This window comes from Vicia villosa, unplaced genomic scaffold (genome assembly GCF_029867415.1).
Source record: "Vicia villosa cultivar HV-30 ecotype Madison, WI unplaced genomic scaffold, Vvil1.0 ctg.001966F_1_1, whole genome shotgun sequence".
NCBI lineage: Eukaryota > Viridiplantae > Streptophyta > Magnoliopsida > Fabales > Fabaceae > Vicia > Vicia villosa.
In genome coordinates this window covers 342,380-365,507 of record NW_026705794.1, presented here as the reverse complement: position 1 = coordinate 365,507, position 23,128 = coordinate 342,380, and the positions used below count along the sequence as shown (strand labels likewise).

Genomic DNA, 23,128 nt, shown 5'->3' with positions numbered 1-23,128 from the left:
ATTAATTTAATATCAATATTTAATGTGCAACAATAATTAGGGAAAGTTGATATGGACCATTCAGTTTTAGACATAATTGCTATAGCAATGTCCCCAGCATGAGCAACCACTACAAACTAAATCCTTTTATTTTCCCCATCCTAACTGGCAGGCAAGTTAACATGCATTGTTATAGTCTTATATAGACTGTTTGCAATCATAGTGATTAATTTCATAAGGAAAACTTGATTTAGACCATTCATAAATTCATAATTAGAAGAGCTAGCCTCATCTGAATTTTATATGCAAGGGAGGTTCCAAGGCCCAGCAAGCCCGGACACGCCCCAGGCTGCCTAAAATAGATGAATAATCAATGGTGTAAAATTTTTGCCCAGGCTGTCTAAAATTTCTGGCTCCGCCACTGATTATATGAGCAAATGTCCGAACCAAAATATGTTAATGCTATGGGAGCGTGTAAAATTACTAAAACTATGTCGAGGTATACCAACTAATACAACAAATCAACACCATTTCAGGATTTGCATATCTGAAAAGCACAATGAAATTTACATATCTCAGTTCTTATGATTACATATTCCCATTTCCATGCACCAAAGAGGCAGGCTCTTAAAACTTTGAGTTATGGGAATAGCTAGAATTTTACATTTGTTGATAAAATTTCCATTTTTTACATTCATATACAAGTTTTTTTTTTTGTTATCCTAATTAGTTATTAGTATGAATTTTCTGAATCCAATGATCATATCATTTTTGAATTACCAACATACTGATTAACTTCTGAGGCTACCTCAGTGACCCAGTCCACTGTGGTGCCGAAGAAAAGCTCCCAAAACCACAGATCCAACGCCAACACGGACGAAAAGATGAGCAACGCTAGTGTCTGATAGCGATTCAACGGCCAACCTGAAGCCTTGGCCATTGTCTTCAGAAATGGAAGTGATCTTGTATTAAGTTTTCTTTTCCTTATGGACCATGCTGTTATCCACTCCACGCCGGACGGGATTAAATCGAACTCCTCCCTCAATCTCCTCCCGAGATCCGGCATGTGGCCACCCCCGTAAAGTATGGCAATTCTATTGTTTCCGTTGTCCAGTGCCGTTCTGAGGGCATCGATTGCAACTCGGTTTCGCTCGCCAATTATAACTGATTTCTCTTCTATATCTGCTGTAGCTTGTGTCAACCTTTACAACAATAGTTTTATCATCAATACTCAAGTTGGTAACTCAACAAAAGTCGGTAGCACCATTCAAAGAGAAAATGAGAGAGACTTACTCGGATGTTAGTCTTTTTGCAAGGAAGATCTTCATGGCGCCACTAAAATCAAGTCTTGACAATGCCTCAATTTCAGGATATTCAGATACTGGACTTTCCACATTTGCACAGACGCTTCCGATGAGAAAAAGGCCAACTAGCGGCATAGGAAGTACACGTGCAGCCCATAAAAGCTTGGATCTCCACGGATCAAGATCTTCTCGAATTGAAGGTTGCAACATCGCCTTTGTAGATTTAAGAGTCATCTTTTTTGCAAAAGAAAAGAAACTTTCACCTTTTGCATCCTTAAATAAAAAAGAGAAAAATTAGATCCGAACAACGGAAAAATGTATTGATCATTACTCATAATCAACTAAAAAATTAGTTTCACCTGGAGTAATCGGAAGGTTTCATAGTCAAGATCCGCATGTTGAAAATTTTCAGACTGGTAATTGAGACAATCTAATTGGAAATCAAGCCTGAGAATTTCAGCCATTTGTCTTTGAATGCATCCCAAAATGGTAAAACCCCTAGAGTGTGATCCTTTTAACCTGTTTATAGGGTTTCTCATATTCGCTAAAGTTTCCCTGCTAGCTACCATTTCATACAGAACGCAATCATAGGATTCGAGCTCCTTTTGGAGGGCCAGAAAATACCTGCTCGTATAAATTAGGATCATCCAAATTAATGTTGATATTGCTTTGGGAAAAATGTAAAAATATAATAAACAAATTAAGTTGATGCATCGAAAAGCACTTGTATAATTATACTTTCTTATGAGCATAAGCCCAAATGGAAAGTCCATCTCGAAACACTAGTCCATTATGTGGGAAAAAAAACTAGACTTAGGTGAGACACTCTAATGTGTGACTCATAACAATGCACCACCTTTTGAGAGGTGACTTCCTCGGCAGGTTATACTCCACAACACTTAACTCAGTGACAATTTACCAAATTTCCTCATTGGTGGAACCCTCCACCGGTCGTAACCATTCGAAGGTAGCCCTTTCCGAGATATCAGTCCTCTCAATGAAAGCACCAATCTTATGAGCATAAGCCCAAAGGGAGAGTCTATCTCAAAAGAGTGGTCCATTAGGTGAGACTCCCCAATGTGAGAATCATAACATACTTATCGAGAGAATCTTAATTCTCATGATTGGTTTCCCATAATTCTTCATAACCCTTCCTCATAGAATCCCATCAATTCTATCACTTCCTCACTCCCCACCCAAATTTCTTCACCCCCAAACAACTCTAGCATGTTTGGATTCAAGACTCAATCAAATTTTAGAGTTTATCCAACAAAAGAAATGGATTTGCCTATACATAAACTTAGAGCTCTTTCAAATTGAAATATGAAAACACAATGTGACTGTTAGAAAGAGTTTATCTGAAATCATCTTATGACATAGATATTTGTGTCAGTATCTAGAAGAGTTAATAAAAACAGAAAATGTTATGAACATAAGTTCTTTACAACTCATTTTCTTAACATTTCTAAAATAATAGATACAATGTGTAGAATTTATCTTCACTTTCTCTTGAATAGTGCCGGATAACTAAGAGCCTATTTGGATGGGGTTACTAGAACCTATCTACTAACATAAACACTTATGAGACTCTGACTCTGTGAGATAGCTTGTGGAAACAGCTTGGGTCATGTCTATAAGTGTATGTTTGGTTTAGCTTTTGGAAGAGCCAATAGTAGTTCTAGAGATGTATAATTGATTTTGGAATAGCTTAGGATGTAACCATAAATGTATGTTTGGTTTAGCTTTTGAAAGAGCCAATAGTAGTTCTAGAGGTGTATAATTGATTTTGGAATAGCTTAAGATGTGACTATAAGTGTATGTTTGGTTTAGCTTTTGGAAGAGCCAATAGCAGTTCTAGAGGTGTATAATTGATTTTGGAATAGCTTAGGATGTGACTATAAATGTATGTTTGGTTTAGCTTTTGAAAGAGCCAATAGCAGTTCTAGGATTGTATAATTGATTTTGGAATGATTTTGAGATGTTTGATTCATCTAAAGTATAGTTGATTCTACCTCCAGAATTGATTCTACTTGAAGCTAAACTTTGTAGCTTTTGAGTTTAAACTGATTTTTACACTTAAATTTGTTGTTTAACTCACTTTTACATAAATATATCCAAACATAAATCATTTTACATCGAACTCACTTTTAACCAAAAACTATACAAATTCAATTCAGTCCAAACCAATTCTCGTCACCGCACCACAAAATCAAACACACACTAAGTTGTTTTCAGATGACTTCCATAATCTCTCTATGATAGGTTATGAAAACAGCTTATAACTACCATGCAAACAGATTGACAATTTGACATTATTTTATCTTTTGTTATAGAAATAGCTTAAATATAAGCACTTATATTTCTATTTAGGAGTTTATCCAAAGAGACCCTAACTAAGTTGCTGTTGAAAACTAACAAATCCAAAAAGCAATATAAGGATAAAGTTCAAGATAAACAATACATACTCTTCATCAGCTATATGAATTGTTGAAATCAAATCAACCTACAACAACATCAACAACAAAGAGCATGAAGAAACCAATTTAAATAACTAAAAAAACCCAATTGAGATAAACAAAGAAAGACACAAACTTTAAATCAACCTTAACAAAAGGGTTCAAAATGGACCAAGGTAACTTCCTCTTATAACTAACAACAGCAGTTTGCAAGACACCAGTAGCACCATCAATCCCTTTCTTGAACCGCATGAAATCCGCAATGGAATTGTTCTTAAGAAACCGTTCCGGCGACCCATTGTCTTGTTGAGTGGAAGAAGCGGAAGAAGACAAGGGTTTGAGTCTGAGGGTTGCATTTGAAAAGGGAGGTTTTGGGAATCCAACGAGAAAGGAAGGGGAAAGTGTGGTTCTGAAGAGAGTGGAATTGGAAGTGGAAGTTGAAGGAGAATCGGAGAGGAATGAAGAAGATGGTGTTGAAATTGAAGTTAACACCATTTTTGGTTGTTCTGTGCTCTGCAATGGGATGCAGGTAGAATGGATTTGTGTGAGAGAGGTGTGTGTTGATAGCCAGAAAAATTGGATTTTTTTTTGGGAATTCACCGATATGAAAAACTGATTTTACTATATTGGGTAACTTCATTTGAATACTAGCACTACATTCACCCTTATTATTATTTTATATTTTTGAGGTATATTTTTTCAAATTAATATGAATTTGAAAGCCATCTTTTAAAAATCGGACCGGTCATCAAATCGGTGAGGATATTGGGTCACTGGTTTATTGGTTGAATCACTGGGTTATTGGTCGAACCTCATGATTAATCGGATAACTCAGTTGAATAAATTGGTCTCTATTGCAATATTATAAATTTATTAAATCGGTCGAACCGAATGACTTAGTCTTTAAAAAATATCACAACACCTACAAAATTTTACAATTTTAAAATATCGTAATTTCACATGTTTATTTTTTACATTCAAATTTTAAATATAATTATCACTCACGACAAAATAATACAAAATATAAATTTAAGTAAATTTTAAACCAAGTCTATTGTAAACAGAGGAAAAGTTGTTCCAAATAAGGTTTGAATAAAATCTAATGATATTTTTTATTTAAAAAAATCATCAAAACGGCGTCGTTTTGTGCGAAAAAAAAAAAGATTATGCATTTGAACCACCGTTTTTTTAAACCTGCCGGTTCACTGACTTTTTCCAGTTTTGACCGGTTTTAGCAGATTCTCACCGGTTCAATAGCATATCTAGTCCAGCAATCAGACCAGACCGGTGACCCCTCCGATTCGCAGTCTGACCGGTCTGATTGGCAGGTTCGATTCAGTTTTTAAAACACTGTTTCAAAGCTTAAATTTAATCTTGAGATTGGAATTCGGATGATTTTGTTTAACTAAACACATATCTCTCTCTTCACATTTTCATTTTTGCAAGTAAAAATAGAAAATATGAAAATAGTGTTCTCATATACAATTACAGAGCATATTCTCCACATTTTTTAGTCTTCTCATTGCTTTTATCCAAAGCTTATCACATCTCTACTCCGCTGCATTGCACTTATTTAAAACTCTTCTCTATTCTATTGGCAAGGTGCTCATTCTCTTTTCTTTTGTATTTCACATTCATGCATTCTTGTAATGAATAACAATAATTAATGAGCATGGGTGTGTTTTAAAATAACAAGAAAATATACTTGTAAAGTGTTGCAGTAGCCAATTTATTTTTGAATTCGGAAATAGATAGCGATTAGTGAAGTGTTACAGTAGGCACTTTGTTTTTTGAATTTGGAAATAGGAAACACTTGTGAAATACTGCAGTATGCGGTTTATTTTTCGAATTTGGAAATAAGCAACGACTTGTGAAGTGCTGCAGTAGGCAGTTTGTTTTTTGAATTTGGAAATAGGAAACGCTTTGTGAAGAGTTGGAGAATGCAAACAGAAATAGGCAGTGCTTCTTAAGTGTTGTAGTAGGGAAAAAGTTATAACACTAAGCAAAAAGTGTTGATAAGAATTTATAGACTATTTATTGACTACTAAGCTAACTTAAATAACAAGTTAACTTAAATAGCAAGCTAACTTAAAAATTTGAGTTAACAGACTGGCTCAATTCGACATGCTAACAACATAACATATTTCGACAATTGTATGCTTGAACGGACTTCGACTACAATTTGCAAGACTTCGACTTCTGTTGAACCAACCTTTGTCGAGACTAGAGTTCGATTCAATTATATATGCTTTTGTGTAAGTAAACACCTCTCTCTCTCTCAATCTCTCTCTTCACATTTCCATTTCTGCAAAAGAACAAAAATAGAGAATATAAAAAAAGGGTACTCATCTATGATTACAGAGCAATTTCTCCACATTTTTGTTAAGATATTATTGGCATTTGTTGAGATATTATTGGGATTGATATTATTAATATAATATCAAATCTAATCTAACAATATCAAATATAATCTAAGTTGTGTAAGTCCAAGCTCAATAAGGATTGTATATAAATAGTCATCGTTTGTATCATTATTTGTACAATTCAGTTCAATAATATAATTCTTATCTCCTTTCTTCTCTCTATTCTCTCCTCATTAAAAGTGTCTCACGCACTAACAATTTTCTATCCAAAATTTATCACATCTCTACTACACCGTCATATTAAGACATAACATTAAGAGCCTCAAAGTTTTACTAAAATCGATATATAAATATAAGGGATGCTAAACTAATTTTACATCATTATAAAATGTCAGGCCTCTAACCACTAGGCTAGCACTTCATTGTTTTATGATTTTAGTTATCATAGTATTTAATATTTATTCTGTATTAATTTTTTTTAATCGATTTTGAGGCCTCTGATTTTTTAAGGTCTTGGAGCTGGTTGCCCTGACCCAAAGTCGATCTTTGTTCTATCAAAAATCATATTTTTATCTAAATTATTAATCTCAAAACTTTTTCCTTATATTTTATAAGGATCATACTTCCATCTAAATCCTTTATAGTAACTTTGGAAGAATTTAAAAATGACAACAACAAAAATTATTTTAAATACCCAAATCATTCAAAATATATTATCATAGTTTTGTCAAAATACACTATTGCGTTTTATGGTAAATACTCTTCATATTACTTTTGACAAACTAAAGGATCTTAGAAATACTCCTATTATTTTTGAGGTGGACTCCTTCTAATTTTTTTTTTACTATTCGCACCGGTTTCGACTCACCACAGGTGGATCACTAATTCGGCTCGTGCGTAGAGGCATGCGCACTGGCCAAATAAGATTGTTCCGCCTGAAAATCGAATTCGGTATTTCTCGAATACGTCATTGGACAGGGCTCCTTGCCAATGGAGCTCTATATGATGATTTTACATTTATTCAACCTCTTTATAAGAGGTCATATCACATTCACTACCGTCAAAACATTGTCGTATATTCAAGTCGTACCACTTAAAATTTAATATAATTTTTTTAATTACTATAAACTAAATATTTTAAAATTTTAAAATTTTATATAGCTATTTTACAAGCTAGTGGTGTGATTACTTGTTAGAATATGGGTCAATCATTGTTAGTTTTCTAATTGTATTTTAATTTATTTTCAAATGAGAGACACTTTAGCCGATTTAATCATCACTCATCATCACTCTTCTAATTTGTCACGATGTTAATTATTTCTTTTAATTATGTGAATTGATGTTTTTGTCTTAAGCTTGTTGGTTTTGCTTTTAGGCAATAACCTCTTGTTTTAAGCATGTTTTTTCTTGTTAATGTATCTTATTATTGGCTTCCACGCAATCTCCAAGATTAGTATTTCTACTATGTTTTTTTTTTAATCATGTAGACTAGTCGCAAGTTCAAATCGATGTTCTGCAACGGTTCATATTCAGCTATCAATTGAACTGACTTAACATAACAAGACTATTAAATAGCTAATTGAAATACTTTAGGACAAAATTAAGAGTTATGACTGCCCTATTAAAATGAATATAACCTACAAAGAATACAATGAAAGATAATAAAAGCCAAGTGCATCAATAGAATCTACATAACATTATCAATTACACAAAAACCTTCTCAAAGAATGGTGAATATTAAATCAATCTCTTCAAAATATCTAATTGCCTAACAATGGTTACTGTGACAATAGGCCAAGACCTGCTTCTAAATCTTCCAATGTAATGGTAAGAAGTTCTTCTGTATCTATACAGTCATAACTAAGTCTTAGATCCAAACTTTCTCTTGCATTAACCAACATGGTATCGACCAAACCGCCGTTTGCTTCCTTACGTTGTTTTTCGGTTGTTTCCCTTTCTATCAAGGCGGATATAGCTTCTATACTGCATTCAGAATGCAACTTAAATCCAAATAGCAAACTATCTTCGGATAAGTTGCTCATCTTGATGTGAAGGATTGTTGCTAGTTCCTCTGAACTGAAATCGATAAAATGAAAAAACTTGGTCACCCTTCTGCAAAAACCTTCGTTGGAAGCTATTACTCGTTTCATCGGTTCGCTGTACCCTGCAAATATTACTACGATTTTTCCACTGTCCATAACTGACATAATCTCCTCCAGGGCTTCCAATCCGTAGTCCTTATCGTCTGCCTTCTGCATTGGTATCAGTCTATAAGCTTCGTCGACAAAAAGAATTCCCCCTTCTGCTTGTTGGATCTGTATAAAACATGATTATCAAATCGAGAATCAAATCGTAGAAAAAGAATTTCAAAGCCAATAACGTACCTTCCTCCTGGTTTTCGGACCAGTATGACCAACAAACTCGCCAACTAAATCTGTCCGTTGAACTTCTGTCACTTTATCAGTAGGTAGAATTCCTACCAAATGAAGTAATCTCCCGAGGATCCGTGCAACCATAGTTTTACCTGTTCCAGGATTTCCGAGAAAGGCCATATGAGGGGGTCGTCTAGTGCCAACATGTAGACCAAGAGCTCTACGCCTCTCATCCAGAAGCATGCCTTTCGCCCACTTCCGCAGTTGTATTTTTAGATCATATAGACCTACAATATTTGAGAGTTCCTTTTCAAGTTCATCCATCTTAGCTTTGGTTTCACCGCACGCTTCAATAGCTCGTCTCTTTCTCTGCTCTTCAAGATGCTGGTTTAATAGTTGCCTAAGCTTCTCATTTCCAGGGCCTTGTGAAAGATGATTCAAAGGCGTCATTTCCTCCTGCAATTCATAGGCTTTAATCTAAGCATCTACTGTGATTGACCGAAAAGCTATTCAGCAAAAATAAAATTAGAGATAAAATTTAATACATTGTCCTTTGCACTGCAATCTGCATTATGTTCAAGCAGTGTTTTCACAGTTAAGAATTCTTCGGCTCTTAATGAGTGCCAAACTGCAAGGTGTAAAGGTGTCATACCATTCTGCAAGAAAAAGGTCATAACAAACTTTTCAATGAATTATTACAAAGCATAAAAACAATTCTTGTTTGATTTTTAACTAGATTATTTGAACTTTCTTATTTGAGCTTATCTACTAGCATAAACACTTGAGAATTTGTTTGGTAGAGCTTATGGAAATAGCTTATGATATTTACATAGGTTGTTTTCAGCATATTTCTATAAACTCTCCAAGATAACTTATGAAAACTGTTTGATTTGATCTTATCTTCTACTATAGAAGAAATAACTTATATATAAGCACTTATATGACAAACGTTTATAATATAAGCTTTAAATTAAAGGATAAATGAAGCGAGAGAAAAATTACATTTGCTCTTGCTTCCACAGAAGCGCCATGCGCAAGAAGTAACTGTGCTGCTTCACTACATCCGTTCTTTGCTGCCATGTGCAATGGAGTTTCTCCATACTGCAGAAGTGATACAAAGAAAAGTTTTGACGATTACAAACAATAAATAACCAGAACTCTAGATCATACATATAAACATTCGAACAATAACTTGAAAAGAAAAATTGATGGCACCAACCATATTCTTAGCCTCTATCTCAACTCTCTCTGATCCTTGCCACTCAAGAAGAAATTTAACTATCTCAGCCCTATTGTTACCTGCAGAAACGTGTAGAGGTGTTTGTGCCATCTGCATTCAAAACAGGTACACGATCTTAGCATATAATTTGAATTCAAGATAAACCTTAAAGTAAAAAAAAATCACAATGCAGGTACATCCGATCCGGATCTGTTGCAGTAAAAAAAAAACGCACGCAGTTATACACGTTAATCAATCTCAGACATCAATTTGAAATCGGTCAACCAAGATCAATAACCGTGTCCCACAGTTACTACATGGAATGGAATCCAAATCAATACTAAAAACCCGAAAGGATCAATATGACAATACCCTTCAATCCCTTAACATCTTTGTCACATAAACCCCAGAAGAATCTTCAACCAAATACATAAAAATCAATTGCCGTTAAGACATACTCTCCTAAGCAATCTCTAGTGTGGCTAACCTATTCAAAACCAAAGGCACCATGCATATCTCACATTTTTCTTTTGATCAATCAATTAAGCATATTGCATTGAAAAAAAAATATACAATTCTAATCCAAGGGGACCAATCCCACTGACCACCTGCGGAATTGTAAGCACCTAGTAGAATTAGAATCCGAGACCTTGAGAGGATCACACTCTCGTGTCTCAAATCTTCACCAATAGATCAATCTACGTAGCACCGACACTATAGATTGAACACCAACATATGTACTTAATCAAATTACAGTGTTGATTAAGCCACAAGTTATTATTACCAAGAAGATCTAAATCAAATTCAAATAATTCCAAATCCTCAATTCACAATCACAACACAAGCATGAACATTTTTTCATAAAGATCTGATATTTTAAAAAGTTCAGAAAGATCATACAAAATAAAAAAGTACAACAACAATAACAATAACAAAAAAAGATGAAATTTTGGAGATACCCACCCAATTGGTAGAAATGAAGGGATAACAAAAAAAGATGAAATTTTGGAGATACCCAATTGATAAAAATGAAGGGAAAATGGAAATCTTACAACAGGGTTTCTCTCATTGAGAAGATTAGGATTGTCACGGAGTAACTTCTGAAGTCCGACAAGATCACCTGAGAGAGCACATGCATGGATTGTAGGTGGTTTTGCAGGCCTTGACCTTTGATCTTGAGACCTATTCATTCTGAATTTCTCAGAGAAGAAGAAGAAAGTGAGAATGAAGAGAGAGAAAGAAGAGAGAGAAATAGAGTGTATTGTTGTCGTTGTTGTTGTTTAATATTAAGAGCTAAATCTGCGGCGTAAAAGTGTTTGATGGCACACAGAAAATTGCGATTCCTACTAAAACGCGTCCTTAAATCCATCCAAAATCAAATCTTTCCATAATATTAGCTTTTTCATATTTTCACATTACACCCCTTCTCTTTTAACACCTAACAACTCTTCATCTAATATATTAAATGTTAGTTTAAATATTTTTCTTTTCATATTTAAATATTTCATACGAGAAATTTAATATTAAATTAGAATTATTTTAGCGTTAAGATAGCGAAATACTTAGTAAGACTTGTTTTTGTGTAATTGTTGGTTAATATGTTTGTGTTCTAATTGTAAATCAAGAAAGTGTTATTCTCTTGTAAATATTGATATCATTATAAAAGTTGCAAGATGAACCTGGGATAAGAGCATTTTGTTGAAGGTTATGGGATGATTAATTGATAAAAGTTACGTTGTTAGTGGAACTCTAAAGGAGAAATCCTTAAAGACTCGAGTAGGCCTCTTGGTTTAAAGTCGAACTAGTATAATTTCTTGTGTATTCTTTTATTTACTCTATCTCTTTATATTTATGTTATTTATTCTTCAGCGTATAATTTGTGTTTCTTCTTTTTTCTTAAAATCAATCAAGTATAATCAATTTTTTCTATTAAGTTTTAAAACTGTTTTTTTATCAAACTTTACCCCCCGCTGTTGTGTTTGAAGTCACTAGGGTACTAGAGATATTAAAGCCTTAGTTTGGCTTGGTGAGAGAGCGAAAAATGGATCTTGTATTGGATCTTATTGTATGATGTGAGAAATCGCATTTAGAAATTGTTGGGTACAATTGTGAGTGGTTAAGTCTCACATCTTCTATGAATGAGCGAAATGTTGGATTTATAAGAGATGTGATACATTTCGGGTGGAGATATTCTCTCTCTCTCTCTCTCTCTCTCTCTCTCTCTCTCTCTCTCTCTCTCTCTCTCTCTCTCTCTCTCTCTCACTCTCTCTCTCTCTCAGAGCATAAGGATGGTTGTTGCTTCTAACTTCACTGGACTTCTAAGTAAGTTGTATTAGAGCTTACGACTTCCCTAGACTCTCAACCAAGTGGTATCAAAGCCTAACTCCTATTTAAAGATTAATCATCTCAAGAGGTTGAATGACCTTAAATGGTTCACTAAACAAACTTCAATTTTCAATGGTTAAGGGTATTCAAAAAGAGAAAATGAAAAAATTTATTGGAATGATGGATTGTGATATCTGGGTTGCAGAAAATAAATATAAAAATCTATAGCCCAAAGAAAATAAAGAAAAAATGTAGTGCGATTTGAAACTTATAATTATCATCACCATTGTTTTATGCATGAATGTATATTTATGTGTTTCACACTGTAATATTGCTAAAGAAATGTGGGACACCCTTCAAATTATATATGAAGGAACAATTGAGAAAAATAGGGCTAAAATGAACATATTAACCTATAAGTATGAACTATTAAAAATGAAACATGGAGAAAATATTCCACACATAGACAAATAGTTTATTCCTATTTTTATTCATTTAAGAACTATGAGTAAAAAAATTAAAATGAGGATTTTATTAACAAAGTCCTTAGATGTTTAAACCACAATTGGCAACCTAAAGTCAGTGCAATTCATGAATCTTAATATTTATCTTCTATGGATTTAATTACTTTATTTGGTAAATTCCAGGAACAACAACAACAACAACAACAACAACTAAGTCTTGTCTCACTAAGTGAAATCATCTACATGGATCAACTTTCGTCATAATATTCTACCAGGGTCATGATTTTATCCAAATTGTTAATCTCAAGAACTTTATTAATAACTTCTCTTATAGTTTTCCTATGTCTTCCTCTACCTCTAACTATTTGACTTATCTCCATATGATTTACTCTCCTTATCATATAGCCTACATGTTTTTTCTCTACATGCCCTAACCACCCAAGTTTATGTTTCGCCATGTTTTCTATTATAGGCGTAATGCCAATACTCTCTTTAATATTGTCATTCACGATCTTATCATGTATAATTTTACCACACATCCAATTCAACATATGCATGTGATCCAGAAAATTCAACTAACTCAATCATATGCTTTCTCAAAATCCACCTTAAGAATAAGACAAACCTTTTTAGATTTCTTAGCCAAATTGATCACCTCATTAATACCCACCACTCTACTAACCAACATTATGCCTTTGAGAAAAGCCTATTGAATAAGAAAAATGAATTTATCCATCCCTGGCCCATGTCTAATGGTGAACACTTTAACCCCTAGTTTGTACAGGAACCCTACCAAAGAAATAGTCTAAACTATCCTAGATGAAAATGAGAGTTTACCTTGGGGGATCAAATTCATAAAGTAAGATGCAAAAGTATGAGGTAGAGATGCAAATCGATGAAATTGATCAAACATAATCCTAAGTTAATTCTTAAGAAGTCCCGTAATTTTTTTTGGAAGGAAAAGTTAAAACCATATTGCCCTTGTCTTGTATTAAGATCACACGTGGAAACTGTCTAATCTAGCTCCTTGAGACTAAAGGAAACCAATAAACAAAGGTTATCATTGTAAATGCAAGCTTCTCAAGCATAGTTTGTTTTGATGAAGACAATATGGACATCAAGCTTTCATAAAAGGATGTGCAAAAAGTATTTCAAGTTTTAAGCAAGAAACACATCATTTCAAAGTCTTGAAGAAACAATAAAGACTCAAGGATCAAGCTAAAACGGCAAAGGTACAAACAATACTCACTTTGACATATAATTGTTCACAAATATATCTTCATGCATATCATAAACATACTACAAAGTGTCATCCCTCAAAAGTTCATTTAAAACCTTTTTCAAAGTTAAAATTCAAAATAAAGGTTTTAGGAACCGGGTTGTCCCTATGGGGGAACCGGTTCCCAGCATTCTCAGTTTTCAGCATTCTGTGGTTTACTATGGGGAACCGGGTTGTCCCTAGGCAGGAACCGGTTCCTCAATTCAAAATTTGAATATTTCTGCTGTAACGTTCAGCAGGAACCGGGTTGTCCCAGGCAGGAACCGGTTCCTACTGAACCAGTGTGTTTTTCCATTGCATGATTTCATTCAAACGAATTTATCTTCTTACCACTAAATCATTGCATTGCTTCATGGAAAAATAACCATTCAAAGAGGTGTTTAGCACATTATAAATACTACATATTTCATAATCATTAATCACCTTCTTCATTAACAATTCATAACTTTCATAAATCTTCATCTTTCAATATTTCCAAGTGTTCATCAAATTCTTACTTTCAAGTGAAACTTTCTATACACATTTTCATTGAGAAATTCATTCAAAGTTTCATGCATACATTGTGAACACTTATATCCATTTTGAGAATTGTTTATTTGAAGAAGAAGATCAATTCAAGATTGATAGTGCTATACAAACTTAATCTAAATCTCTTGTAAAAATTCAAAGAAAATTATTTCCTTACTATCCAGGATTGTTGGAAGTAAGTGGTGTGTTTGAAGAGGATTGTTCTTCATCCACATTAGTGTTGATTGATTTTAAAGGTGTTAAGAACCTTTGATCACCCTATAGGTTAGATAGCAGGCATAGGCTTGTACAATAATTCTAACTATAGTGAAATCTCTTTCGTGTTTGAAAGGGGACTGGAGTACTCTCGGATTGTGAGGGGAACCAGTATATATCGTTGCGTTCTTTATCTTTTCGCTTTTACCGCTTTCATCACCATTACCAAGAAAAAGATAAAAACCATCAAAAGCCTTCAAACACTTAACCAAAAATCAGAAAAGACTTTCTCATAAAACCGATTATTTTTGAAAACCTAATTCACCCCCCCCCCCTCTTAGGCGCACTTCATACTTACATTTGGCATCAGAGCAAGTTATAGGTAACTTGTTCCTAAAGATCCAGAATGGCTTCCGCAAACCAAAATCCAGTTTTCAGAGATGGTGGTTCTAACAACAAGCCTCCATTGTTTTGTGGTGAATACTTTGACCTTTGGAAAATCCGAATGAAGGCTCATCTAGAAGCACAAGGAGAAGAAGTATGGGAGGTTGTCCTACAAGGTCCTCATGTTCCTGTAACTGTCGTTAACGGTGTTGGATCGGATAAACCTAAAGCGTCATGGGATGATAACGATAGAAAGAGGGTTCTTGCTGACAAAAAGGAGGTCAATCTCCTTCAAGGTGCTCTTAGTATGGATGAATTTTTCTGAGTATCGGCATGTACAACATCAAAGGAAATATGGGATACTCTTGTAGAAACTCATGAAGGTACCACTGAAGTTAAAAGATCAAGATTGAATACTTTAAGCCAAGAGTACGAACTGTTTAGAATGAAGCCCGGAGAAACTATTCTCGATTTGCAAAAACGATTCGTACATTTGACAAATCACTTGAAGGCACTTGGTAAGACTCTTACTACCGAAGAACTTAATCTTAAAGTACTCAGATCTTTGACAAGGGAGTGGCAACCAAAAGTGACGGCGATATCCGAAAAGAAAAATTTATCAAAAATTACTTCCGCAACACTATTTGGAAAACTTCAAGAATATGAGACGGAACTTGGAAGATTGGAAAAGCATGAGAACTTAGAGAAGAAATCCAAAGGCATTGCATTAAAGGTAGATTCAAAAGAAAGCAAAATGAAAGATGCATCGGATGAAGATGAAAATTTCTTGCTTCTTGTAAAAAGGTTAGGCAAATTTTTTGGTAAAAATAATATTGATAATACTAACTATGTCAAAAGAAAGAAATTCTCAAAGCATAAGGATAAAGAAGCATCCACTTCATCACAAGAAGTTACATGCTATGAATGTGGGAAACAAGGACACATAAAGCCGGAATGTCCAAAGCTTTCGAAGAAGAATGGATTCAAAGGCAAAAAGGAGTTCAAAAATAAAAAGGCCTACATAGCATGGGAAGATAATGAAGTAAGTTCCTCATCGGACTCCGATAGTGACGAAAGTGCAAACCTAGCACTAATGGCATCTGTAATACCCCGTATTAAATTAAATGCTCTAATGTTATTAACTGACACTGAGGTTTTATCAATTGGTACATTAGAGATACAAAAAAAAGTTCAAATAATTCCAAATCCTCAATTCACAATCACAACACAAGCATGAACATTTTTTCTTAAAGATCTGATATTTTAAAAAGTTCAGAAAGATCATACAAAAAAAAAAGTACAACAACAATAACAATAACAAAAAAAGATGAAATTTTGGAGATACCCAATTGGTGGAAATGAAGGGATAACAAAAAAAGATGAAATTTTGGAGATACCCAATTGATAGAAATGAAGGGAAAATGGAAATCTTACAACAGGGTTTCTCTCATTGAGAAGATTAGGATTGTCACGGAGTAGCTTCTGAAGTCCGATAAGATCACCTGAGAGAGCACATGCATGGATTGTAGGTGGTTTTGCAGGCCTTGACCTTTGATCTTGAGACCTGTTCATTCTGAATTCCTCAAAGAAGAAGAAAGTGAGAAAGAAGAGAGAGAAAGAAGAGAGAGAAAGAGAGTGTATTGTTGTCGTTGTTGTTGTTTAATATTAAGAGCTAAATCTGCGGCGTAAAAGTGTTTGATGGCACACAGAAAATTGCGATTCCTACTATAACGCGTCCTTAAATCCATCCAAAATCAAATCTTTCCATAATATTAGCTTTTTCATATTTTCACATTACACCCTTTCTCTTTTAACACCTAACAACTCATCATCTAAATGTTAGTTTAAATATTTTTCTTTTCATATTTAAATATTTCATACGAGAAATTTAATATTAAATTAGAATTATTTTAGTGTTAAGATAGTGAAACACTTAGTAAGACTTGTTTTTGTGTAATTGTTGGTTAATATATTTATGCTCTAATTGTAAATCAAGATAGTGTCATTCTTTTGTAAATATTGATATCATTATAAAAGTTGCAAGATGAATCTAGGATAAAAGCATAGTGTTAGAAGGTTATGGGATGATTATGTGATAAAAGCTATCTTGTTATTTGAACTCTAAAGGAGAAATTCTTGGAGACTCGGGTAAGCTTTATGGTTTAAAGCCGAACTAGTATAATTTCTTGTATGTTCTTTCATTTTCTTTATCTCTTTATATTTTTGTTATTTATTCTTCGACGCATAATTTGTGTTTCTTCTCGTTTCTAAAAATCAATCAAGTATAATCAATTTTTTCTATTAAGTTTTAAAAATGTTTTTTTATCAAAATTCACTCCCTCTTGTGTTTGAATTCTCGTGGATAACAGAGGTGTTAAATCCTTAGTTTGGCTTGGTGAGAGAGCGGAAAATGGATCTTGTATTGGATCTTATAATATGATGTGAGAAATTACATTTATCGAGGAAATTGTTGGGTACAATTGTGAGTGGTTAAGTCCCACATCTTCTATGAATGAGTGAAATGTTGGATTTATAAGAGATGTGACACGTTTTGGGTGGAGGATATGGTCTCTCTCTCTCTCTCTCTCTCTCTCTCTCTCTCTCTCTCTCTCTCTCTCTCTCTCTCTCTCTCTCTCTCTCTCTCTCTCTCTCTCTCTCTCTCTCTCTCTCTCTCTCTCTCTCTCTCTCTCTCTCTCTCTCGTGGTCCTAGAGCATAAGGATGGTTGTTGCTTCTAACTTCACTTAACTTCTAACTAAGTGGTATTAAAGCTTACTACTTCTTTAAACTTCCAACTAAGTGGTATCAAAGCCTAAATCCTATTTAAAGATTAATCATCTCAAGAGGTAGAATGACCTTGAATAGTTCACTAAACAAGCCTCCATCTCTCGATGGTTAAGGGTATTCAAAAAGAGAAAATGAAAAAATGTATTGAAATGATGGATTGTGATATCTGGGTTGGTGTTAAAAATGGTCAATTTTTTTCTCAGACATCAAGATGATAGTTGTGGAAAATAAACATAAAAATCTATAGCTCGAAGAAAATAAAAAAAAAATGCAGTGCAATTTGAAAGTTAAAATTATCATCACCCATTGTTTTATGCATGAATGTGTATTTAAGTGTTTCACACTATAATATTGCTAAAGAAATATGAGACACCCTTCAAATTACTTATGAAGGAACAATTGAGAAAAGGTGGCTAAAATGAACACATTAACCTGTGAGTATGAACTATTTAAAAAGAAACATGGAAAAAATATTCAAGACATAGAAAAATAGTTTATTCCTATTTTTATTCATTTAAGAACTCTTAAGTAAAAAAAATTAAAATGAGGTTTTAATTAACAAAGTCCTTATATGTTTAAATTACAATTGGCAACCTAAAGTCAGTGCAATTAATGAATCTAAAAATTTATTTCTATGGATTTAACTACTTTATTTGGTAAATTCCAGAAACAACAACTAAATCTTATTTCACTAAGTGGGATCATCTACATGGATCAACTTCCGCCATAATATTCTATGAGGGCCATGCTCTTATCCAAATTGTTAATCTCACGACCTTTATTAATAACTTCTCTTATATTTTTCCTATGTCTTCCTTTACCTCTAACTATTTGACTTATCTCCATATGATCTACTCTCTTTACCGTATAGTCTACATGTTTTTTCTCTACATGCCCTAACCACCAAAGTTTATGTTTTGCCTGTTTTTCAATTATAGCTGTGATGTCAATACTCTCTCTAATATTGTCATTTCTGATCTTACCACATATCCAATTCAACATATGCATGTGAGGTAGAAAATTCAATTATCTCAATCATATGCTTTCTCAAAATCCACCTTAAGAATAAGGCAAAACCTTTTAGATTTCTTAGCCAAATCGGTCACCTCATTAATAGCCACCACTCTATTAACCAACATTCTCCCTTAGAGAAAAGCCTATTGATTAAGGAAAATGATTGAATCCACCACTAACCCATGTCTAATGGTCAACCCTTTAACCCCTAGTTTGTATAGAGACCCTACCAAAGAAATGGGCCTAAACTATCCTAGATAAAAATGAGAGTTTACCTTGGGGGATTAGATTCATAAAGTAAGATATAAAAGTATGAGGTAGAGATGCAAATCAATGAAATTGATCAAACATAATCCCAAGTTAACTCTTAAGAAGTCCCATAATTTCTTTTGGAAGGAAAACTTAAAACCATATGTACCTTGTCTTGTATAACGATCACACGTGGAAATTGTCCAACCTAGCTCCTTGAGACTAAAGGAAACCAACAAACAAAGGTTATCATTAATTGAAAGAGAGCGAAAGAAATGTTGAACATGCGACTTCTTACACAAGAGGGGGTGAATTATGTAAGTTTAAAGCAATATCATTTGAGAAATCAGAGTTTGAAAAAATTTCAAAATAATTGAGTAAATAAGCAACGAAAAAATAAAAGAGATAAGGGAAAGAAAAGAATACCAGAGAATTATACAGGTTCGGCCTTAAAATAACCTACTCCTCTCACCACGAATCATTCTTGAGAGTATCCACTAAAACTTTAGAGCTTTTAGAAGGGTGTGCCCACAAACTCCCTTATATAAGGAAATGAAATTTCTAGGCTAACTTCTAACCAAAAAGTGAACAACGCTTAGATCGGCTAGTCTCTAAAAAAACTGAGATTTTGCATAACCTAATCTCGAACCAAGACAGAGTTTTGAATTGACTACCCTTTGAACCACATCGAGTTTTACACAGGGTGACCACGAACTGTACTGAGGTTTTTACCGGGATCGAACCTATTGAGCTTTTACACCTGGATAAAATCAAGAATCAAGAGAGATTTTAACCGGAATGATCTCAAACTGATAGAAATTTTAATCGGGCTGAGCTCAAGAACGGTTGTGGAAATTTTTTATTGGTTAATCTTCATGAACTAAGAGAGAGATTTTTCTCCAAAGCTAAGCTCACGAACCAAATAAAGACTTTCCAAGATAATCCCCTAAGAAAAAGAAGAGGTCTAACTAGTTAAGTTCATCAGATTACTTCATGAAAGATTAAACCTTATTGAGCTTTATAAGTCTTAAATTAATTCATGTTGGTTACCATCATTTAAGAATTTGAAAGATTAAACCACCGATGATCCTTAAAATCTAAGTCTTCACTTGAAAGTCATTGGACTATAATGTTGACTTTAAACAAATGTCTTAATCTTCAAGAGCATGACTTGATTCAACAGGGTAGCTTGATCAACCATCTTCTACATCTTTAATTGCCTGAGCTACCTTTAGCAGTTGCTTGACTTCAAGTGTTATTGTCATCAAAACTAAGAATCTACTAATTGACTTGTATTTTTGTTATCCATAAGCTTCGTCATCTTATATCACATTTTTACTATACCTGAAAGCACATAGATCCAAACACAACATCATACAAAAAAGACCTACCCAAATTAGGTTTTCTAAAAAAACTCAGTGAAATGATTCACTACCTCTTATCTAATGTCCGACACCCATTAAATCCACACATTTTCAGCCATAAGAGTTATGATGGTATTCTTTCTACTTCTAATTTTAACATAAGCAAGCTAGCAACCCGAATTAGAATCACTCTCCTTAAGCCATTTAGTCCTAGATCTTTGAACTAGATAAGAGTGTGTAATCCTAAGCAAGGACCACAAATCCACAATCTCTTTGGATTTTGACTCAACCTCAGCAATAGATGAGGCCTAAAATCAGTCAAAAAATCCACCATATTCACTAGGGGTGGCAAACAGGCATGCGTGCCCCGTTTAGACCCGCTCTACAAAATCCTGCACGAAAAGGGCGGGGAAGGGCGGACCTAATTGTGGGTCCAGACCTAAAACATTAGCTCGTTCCACACTAAAAATGAGGACGGGGCGGTGAGCCTGCGGGCACAACACCTTTTAAGCCAAAACTACATAAATTTATGTTAAAACTCGTGTATGCAAAAGTCCGCAAAAATGAGGCAAGGCAGAGCAAACACATTAGAAAGTGTAAGTCTACATCCTTGGCCAGCCCCCGCACTAAAGTGGGGGCAAAATAGGTATGCCATATGGGTCAAGCTCGTTTGCCACCCCTAATATTCACCTCCTTTTTGAACTTTTCTATCTGAATCAAGATTTCCAAAATAACTATTTATTCCAAGATTTAAGCGCCAATTTGAGAGTTTTTAACTTCTCTTTCAAAACAAAAGCTTTCCAACTATGAATCTTACAATTAGTCCAAAAGGAAACCACTAGATCAAAAAAGACTACAATGGGATGAATAACGATTATTAAATCTTAAGGGTCTGGGGCACCACAATTGATTAAAGTACTAGAAACATCCATTGAGAGAGCCCATTGATAAGCCCCACCCTAGTAATCCCAACACCCACTAACGACTAACGACCCCACTCTTAGGTCGGAACCAATTGAACTTTCTCCTAAGCCGAGGTAAGTCTATAAGCTCTATTAGAGTGATAAAGTTTGAAAAATTCAAATGATTTAGTCTTCCTAAAATACTGGATGGATTTCCTACACCAAGCCTCCCTTCTGAAAAACAAATAGAATTGATATCACCCAATACACACCACACAACACCTCAAAAACTAGCTTTGATGGAAATTAAGTTTGCCCACATGACTTTCTTATCAACCAAAGAGCATTTAGGCTACATATTAATCATGAAACACGCATAATTAGTCAGGGCCCATTTCAGACAAGTACCCAAGAGACTCGTACCAGAGAAGGATACAAAGGTCGAAAAGAGACCATCATTTCTCCCAACATACTAAAACTCCAATCACAAAATAAGTTAGCGCACAAGGAGTGAACTAGAGAACTGGAAACTACACTAAATTTAATTTCTTGAATATCTATAAAATCTAAGGAATTAGGCCTAATAAGAACCCTCACAATTCTTCTCTTTATCTTACCCCTTAGACCTCTACAATTAAAGAAACAAATTAACATCAACGAGAGCTCCTTGATAACCGAGCTTGTTTATGAGACCTATACCTTTTCTCTAGCTCCTCTAATTTCCTTATTTCAACCTCATCATTGAACACAAAAGTACACCTTAAGTGTTTGTTCAAAATTCGTGTAGCACTCTTCTTTCTACCACATGGGAAACCCAAACTAAAGATGTCATTGGAGTTACAAAAAGAGGAGACAACAAAGGAGAAAGATGTGTGTGGTAACTGAACTGATATGTGTAAGTTGAATCAAATGAAGGTAAATTACATGTCTATAATTTATAAATGACTTACTATCGTTTTTGTTTCCCTAACTTCAGAGTTCATTTTGATCCCTTAACCTATAAAAGATCCATATTGAACCTCAACTCTTCAAAACATACAATTTTAGTCATTTTCTTTTAATTAGCGATAGAAAAATTAAAAACCAATCACTAAATTTGTCGCTAATTAAAAAAAAAACTAACTTAATACATTTTAAAGAGATAAAAGACTAATCAATATTTTTTAAATTAAAAGAATAAAATAAACCTCAAAATTAATATACGAGAAAAAAATATTAAACTTTTATAAATCAATAACTTTAAAAAAAACATCTAATTCAAACTGAAAATTTTATCTAAAATATTATCCTAATCAAACAATTAAAATATAACAACACACAAATTAAAGAAAACTATGCAGCTTACATAAAATTCATATTAACCTAGCTATGAAAAAAAAGGTCAAGATTTCAAAACCAAATCTAAATGTTGGAACAAGTATCTATCTCATCCAACTTGTTTCAACCAACTTCATCCTCCACACACCCAACTTACACCTAGATTTTGTAATCATTATTCATTCACATGTATTTCTTTCCCCTAACTTAATTATTTTAACTAACTTCAATAATTGACCATAATTTATTTTTTTTTATAAAAAAAACCTTAAAAATTGACATCCATATACTTCCTTAACCTTAGTTTTTACAAATTGATTAATGTATTCATCTTTCTCACCATGTTCTTGTTTGTTTTTTTACAACTAAAACATGTCCTAGTTGTTAATTTTCATTGTCTTTTCTATTTCTGTATTTTTCTGTAATCTAAGATATTTTTTCTCTGAAATCTAAATCTAACAAAATTCAAAAAAAATGTTCATTTTTCACCTCATATAACCAACAAAACAAAAAGCCACGTGTCAAGAGACCCACAATGCCACGTGTCCTTAACCGATGAAGATGAAGTTCCTTAACGTGTGGTCATCACATTCTACTATGTTCCTTCTTACGTTACTATGCCTTGTTAC

At 33.8% G+C, this 23,128-nt stretch overlaps 2 protein-coding genes across 3 annotated transcripts; both read right to left on the bottom strand.

Annotated features, from left to right (window-relative positions):
* Positions 1-490: 490 nt before the first annotated feature.
* LOC131637307 (uncharacterized) lies at positions 491-4,328 on the bottom strand. The gene is made up of 5 exons (XM_058907891.1): positions 3,887-4,328; positions 3,749-3,786; positions 1,643-1,907; positions 1,273-1,556; positions 491-1,181 (listed from the first exon to the last, which is right to left on the bottom strand). The coding sequence occupies exons 1-5, from the start codon at positions 4,232-4,234 to the stop codon at positions 740-742; spliced, it is 1,377 nt and encodes a 458-aa protein (XP_058763874.1). The 5' UTR covers positions 4,235-4,328; the 3' UTR covers positions 491-739.
* Positions 4,329-7,790: 3,462 nt separating this feature from the next.
* Positions 7,791-16,631, bottom strand: LOC131637326 (protein CfxQ homolog). Of its 2 annotated transcripts, XM_058907921.1 has the most exons (7): positions 16,303-16,424; positions 10,746-10,884; positions 9,694-9,804; positions 9,477-9,575; positions 9,020-9,130; positions 8,487-8,930; positions 7,791-8,417 (listed from the first exon to the last, which is right to left on the bottom strand). In XM_058907921.1, the coding sequence occupies exons 1-7, from the start codon at positions 16,386-16,388 to the stop codon at positions 7,881-7,883; spliced, it is 1,527 nt and encodes a 508-aa protein (XP_058763904.1). In that variant the 5' UTR covers positions 16,389-16,424; the 3' UTR covers positions 7,791-7,880. The 2 variants fall into 2 exon arrangements, with proteins under 2 accessions (XP_058763904.1, XP_058763905.1); XM_058907922.1 differs by lacking the exon at positions 10,746-10,884 and having other exon boundaries at positions 16,303-16,631.
* Positions 16,632-23,128: the final 6,497 nt, after the last annotated feature.

Bases quoted from the DNA above. Each gene is read 5' to 3' on its own strand.
- LOC131637326 (XM_058907921.1), bottom strand. From the start codon at position 16,388: ATGCATGTGCTCTCTCAGGTGATCTTATCGGACTTCAGAAGCTACTCC. The intron at 9,805-10,745 runs GTAAGATTTCCA...TTTTGAATGCAG, and splicing joins TCAATGAGAGAAACCCTGTT to ATGGCACAAACACCTCTACA. The intron at 9,576-9,693 runs GTTGGTGCCATC...TCACTTCTGCAG, and splicing joins AGATAGAGGCTAAGAATATG to TATGGAGAAACTCCATTGCA.
- LOC131637307 (XM_058907891.1), bottom strand. From the start codon at position 4,234: ATGGTGTTAACTTCAATTTCAACACCATCTTCTTCATTCCTCTCCGAT. The intron at 3,787-3,886 runs GTTGATTTAAAG...ATGTTGTTGTAG, and splicing joins TTTTGAACCCTTTTGTTAAG to GTTGATTTGATTTCAACAAT. The intron at 1,557-1,642 runs GTGAAACTAATT...TTTTTATTTAAG, and splicing joins AAACCTTCCGATTACTCCAG to GATGCAAAAGGTGAAAGTTT.